At 43.9% G+C, this 5,202-nt stretch overlaps 1 protein-coding gene across 1 annotated transcript; it reads left to right on the top strand.

The window, feature by feature from the left end:
- The first annotated feature begins 586 nt into the window (after window positions 1–586).
- LOC109390015 (mammaglobin-A-like) lies at window positions 587–3,055 on the top strand. The gene is made up of 3 exons (XM_019655994.1): window positions 587–701; window positions 1,066–1,259; window positions 2,861–3,055. The coding sequence occupies exons 1-3, from the start codon at window positions 647–649 to the stop codon at window positions 2,897–2,899; spliced, it is 288 nt and encodes a 95-aa protein (XP_019511539.1). The 5' UTR covers window positions 587–646; the 3' UTR covers window positions 2,900–3,055.
- The last annotated feature ends 2,147 nt before the right edge of the window (window positions 3,056–5,202 follow it).

The raw sequence follows: 5,202 nt of genomic DNA, 5'->3' as shown, positions 1-5,202 counted from the left end.
AAGACAATTATATTTTCCAACTCCAGCCCTACTGAAAAAGTGTCTAAGGGCAAAGGCAGTCTGCCTCCCAGAGGCGGTATGCGGTACTGCATCCAGCCTGGGTGTTCGTGAAGCAAGAGGAACAGACGATATGAGATTTTTTGTACCTTGAAGATGGAGAAGGAAAAGAAAAACAACAGGAGGAAGAAGAGGAGAAAGAGGGAGAGGAGGAGAGGATGGGAAAGGGGAAAGATGGAATGAGGAGGGGATGGGGAAGAAAGGGAGGATTGCATGGAGGAGGAGGGCAGATAATGAGACCACCATAGTAATAAAACAATAAGGCTCACAATGTTGTAATTTGCTTTATTATTTAGCAAGCACATCTGCATTTATTGCATCTACTGTCAGGTACCATTACTGCAGCTCTTTAAAAAGCTCTGTCTCCTTGGTTTCTATAATCCACACAGGCTGGCTGGGTTCTGGTGATTCTGGCTGTGGTTTCCTGGCCCAGAGCCAGGTTCATCCTGTGACTCATTCCCTCATTGGTGGGAGGGATTACGGTGGCCACCAGGAGAATAAAAGGAGGAGTTCAGGGCACTCACCTCCACAGTGAGTTCCTTCTTCCCGGCCACATCGGCGTCACCAGCCCAGAACCGCTGCCTCCACCATGAAGCTGCTGACAGTCCTCATGCTGATTGCCCTCCCCCTCTCCTGCTTTGCAGGTGAGCGCTGCCCAGGAGGGCGGGCTTTGGTTAAAGGTTGTTGTCAGGGCCCCTGTGGAAGACCTCCTGTCCCCCAAGCCCAAACAGAGCATGTCATTTCTCTAGTGTCCTCGCTTTTCATGTGTTTGTCTTTTTGGTGCTGTGAAAGCCAGGAAGTGTGGGGAGCAGGGAGGAAATGTCTCAGGGGTGGAAGAAAATCCCAGATCCTGAGTTTACTCTCCTCGATTTGAGAACTCAAGACCATTGACCATAATCTTTCTGAATGTGTATCTCTAATGGGATAGAAGATGACAAACATCATAGCTACGTCCCAAAAGGATTCAGACCTCTGTAAGTGAGCCCACTTTTCATGCTTTCATCCCAGGTTCTGGCTGCTTGCTCCTTGAGAAACTGATAAATGATACAATTTCTACTGACGTGACCACGGATCAGTACCTCAAGGATTATCAAGAATTCATACCCGGGGAAACCACTAAAAACGCCGCAGAGAAAATGAAGGATTGTTTCCTCAAAGTTGGCAAGAATGAGACGACTCAGGCCAACATCCAAAATATGATGGTAATTTCTATTTCTTCTTTAAGTACTTTTAATCCACTGGACAGGGAGAATCAGGTTCTAAGTTTGTCACTTATTACGTGAAAGCAAGTGTTGACCATGCTTTGTTTCAGTGACTTTCATTGTTGGTGAGTGTGAATAATACTGTGACATCAAGAAAGCCATCCAAGGTTCAGTGCTGCTCTGTCTCTGACTTTGTGGAATCTTGAGAGAAAGAGAAATGAAAAGGGCAAAGGGGCGGGGGGAAACGCTTGGGCGAAGGCTTCTGTAGCCCTCAGCTTAGAAAACATCTAAATTTAACAAGACCTTCCTTCACCTGTAAGAGTGATCACAAAAATAAACTCCTTTTGTTCATAGATCAAATAGTAAAACATTTTAAAGAATCTTCAATAGAGTCCAGGGAATTTGTTTTCAGGATTATTCCATATCTTATTAACACAATCTAAAATGCACTTTCAAGCAATCAGAGTTTGTTGGTATAAAAGATTGAATTCCTGACCATCATTTAAAGACCCATAAATGACAAATGCAGATCATGGGTATGAACCCGCCACGGGTGAGGGAATTGTTTAAGCAAAAATCAGTAGTTTAACAATGAGATAATCTATCTAATTGTAACAGATTTGTTAGTTTTTACCTAGCATTTATTGCCTATCCTAATGTAACATTTGAAACATTCCAGGGTAGACAATTTGGAAGTATTGCCAAAGCACAAACATAAAAGCATACATCACTAAGAAGATCTGAAACAGGGCGCAACATGGAAGGGCCTGGAAAACACGATAAAAAAGAGAAAGGCAGCCAGAGAAAGAGAAATATAGCATGACTCCATTTCTATCAGTTTTCTAGAGTAGCCAATGTCTTAGAAACAGAAGGTAGAATAGAGGTTTCCAGGGCTTGGGTGGTGAGGAAATTGGAGATTTTTAACGGGTACAGTGCTGCAGTTCAGCAAGATGCCAACATCCTGCAGTCTGGCTGCACAGCAAAGAGAATATTCTTAACACTACCAAACTGTATATTGAAAATGGTGAAAATGGTAATATTTATGTTATGTGTATTTACCATAATTACATTGTTTAGAAAGTGAACAACCGCTGCGATTAAAGATGGTAGGAATTTTTTCTTTAAACCTAGATTAGGCAAATCAGCCAGATCGCACATCTCCGACACTTTGTGACACACAAACGATGTGGTGGAGGCACCAGACTGTTTTTTATATTTCTAACCTGTAAGGCCATACAGGAACTCAAAAACTTCACATGTCCTTGCATTCGAGCCGAGATATTGAAATTGGTAACACAGCATAATTTTGTTAGATATGTTATTTCAACAAACAGGAAACATGCTGATAAAATTATTTAAGTGACCCCGGGGATGGGCGTGGGGGCGACCTGGAAACACAAGCACCTCTTAGGCACCCATTAATGTCTCCTGAACAATAGAATAAATGATGAGATAATTGTGAATTTACTTCCTGCACTATTTTTCTTGAATGTGAGATATGTGTTAACAAATGCAGGAAAACAATAAGAAATGTTTGGTTTTCCAGATTTTCCCCTTATGAGGAACGGAATGTAGGTGATGTCTCTGTTTTTGTTTTCCAGCAATATGTATATAACAGTACTCGGTGTGCTAGATTTTAACTTTCCACAAGACCTTCAGCTCAGACAACTACAGAGAATGATCAGAACCGACTGTGTATTGGTAGAAACCACAACTTACCTTTCTATTTTTGTCTTTTGATCTGCAAACTTCAAGACAAGTGTTGAAACCTCAAATGCATTTTCATTTCAATAAAGTACTTGCAAACCTAAAGTTCTTTTCTTGTTATCTGATGAAAATGGAGACCTTAGAGAGACTCACATCACACATGCGTGTGCTCACACACACGCACACACACACACACACACACACACACGCACTCATTACTCAGTGAAGAGCTCATGGGAGCAGGACTGCAGCATCTGAGCAGCACGCTGTTCCTCACACAGGAGCCCAACATCCACCCTCTCTCTGGAAAGTGCATTTGCTCCCCTCTAAACCCCATTTTCTGGGATGGTCTCTGCCTTGCTCAGGCTCTGAGGTCCTGGTGACTGCGTCAAATTCAAGTTCCCTGATCTCCTTCAGTCCTCGTGTCCACACTGAGCCCTGCTCACCATGGGCGAGCTCTCTGTGTCCCTGGCCCGAGTGTGCGGGGAGGGGAACAGAGCCAGTGAGAAAGGGGACTCAGGCAAGGCAGGGATGAGTCCTGTCTTCATACTAAGATTGGATACAGGCCTCAATTTGGCTTTTAAAATCTTTCATTACAAAGTTATTTTCCATACCCCTCTGTGCTCCTAACCCCAAACCTCAGGAAAAACACTGATTTGCCTGTGTTCCTATGCGTGTGGACATTTACGTGCAAACCAATGAATAGGACTCATACTCACCTGCTTCATCCCTTTCACACCTCAGATCTTTCACTACTCCAGTCCTTGTGGGCTCTTAGATAGAATTCCATAATCATGGTTCCTTTCCATTATCATAAGCCTCATAGAATCTTGATCCTTAGCAGAACACAAGTTTTTCTGGGAGTCATATGTCCACATTGATACTTATTTGATGTGGGGGTCAATGAAATAAATATTTTGGAAAGTTCCCAACACAGAGCATGACCAGGGGAATTCCTAGTTCTTTGCATTTTCTTTCCCTGCTGTTCATCCAAGGCAGATAGATCCCAAGGCCACTAGCACAGAACACAGCATATATTTGATGGTATTTCTATTAATATAAGACAAATCCTTGATTTGTGTACCTCTGACCCATCAATTATCTTCAGATTTCCCAGGCAAGCCCACTCAGACAAAAAGTAGATTCACCAAGAACTTATTTGCAGTGACTTTATGAGATACTCCTATAAGTTAGACCTTTTCGCTTGGTCATGGAGCAAGGAGTGGCACAATCAGGTCAATTCGTGGGGCTGGCATGCAGTAGGAAATGTCCATTGAGATATTCTTAAACTGAGCACAACTGTAAGATCAGATCCACCAGATGGCACCACCATGTCGTGTAGCTCTGGCACCTCCCGAAACACTGGCGGTCTCCCATTGGTCGCTAAGAGGAGCCTTTAAGTTTTGTTCCTGGATGCAATGGTCAAAGTGACTCAAGCAAAGGGAAAGTTTCACTCAGATTTGTACTAGTTTAAAAATCACTGCCCAGCTCTTTTCTGCGTGACAAAACAGGGCTCTGCGTGGTCACACCAGGCTCGTTTAATGCCTGTCTCTTTCAATTTCACACCCACAGGAGAAGCAGGAGATGAGAAAATGAGGGCAACATAGGCTGATGAAATGATGAGAACAAATGGGGTAGAGCCCATGATAAGGGCTGACCCTGAGGGTGGAGGTAATAGAGGGGCCGAGGAATGATCACGTTGGTGGTGTGTAGAAGGACAAGGAAGGAAGATGTGGACGATGAAGCTGGAGAGAAGTGGAGAGGACACGAAAGTGCCTCCTTTGGACAGGAACGGCAGTGCCTGGACTTATGGTTCCTGCTAAAGGGACCATCTGAGTAAGGCGCAGTGTTGAGTGTTGTACAGACACACTACCATTTAATTCCTATTGTTTTATTGTAAAGAAAGGGTTGTCCCCATTTACTGAAACTTAGATTAAGTAGCTCCCCAAATTGGCATAGTCCATACACCTAGAGTTGGAGAAATGGATCCACACCTCAAGTCCTTGACGTTACTGATGGGTCTCCCTGCCTCTTCCCTGTTGATTTCGGGAAGGCATCAGGACACACAGTGGTGCCCTAGAGAAAGACAGATTTAAAACTGCATATGGAGGTGCAGTGGCGCATTGGTTAAGAGCTGTCTTGGGATGCCAGAGGGCTCCGGTTTGGATCCCACATGAGGGCCAGTGACACTGCCCTCTACAGCTAAGATGCTGAACAACAGCTCAACCTGGAGCTG

This window comes from Hipposideros armiger, unplaced genomic scaffold, assembly GCF_001890085.2.
Source record: "Hipposideros armiger isolate ML-2016 unplaced genomic scaffold, ASM189008v1 scaffold_253, whole genome shotgun sequence".
NCBI classification, from domain to species: domain Eukaryota; kingdom Metazoa; phylum Chordata; class Mammalia; order Chiroptera; family Hipposideridae; genus Hipposideros; species Hipposideros armiger.
Note: the sequence above shows the minus strand (reverse complement) of the source record. Positions and strands in the feature narration are given on the sequence as shown.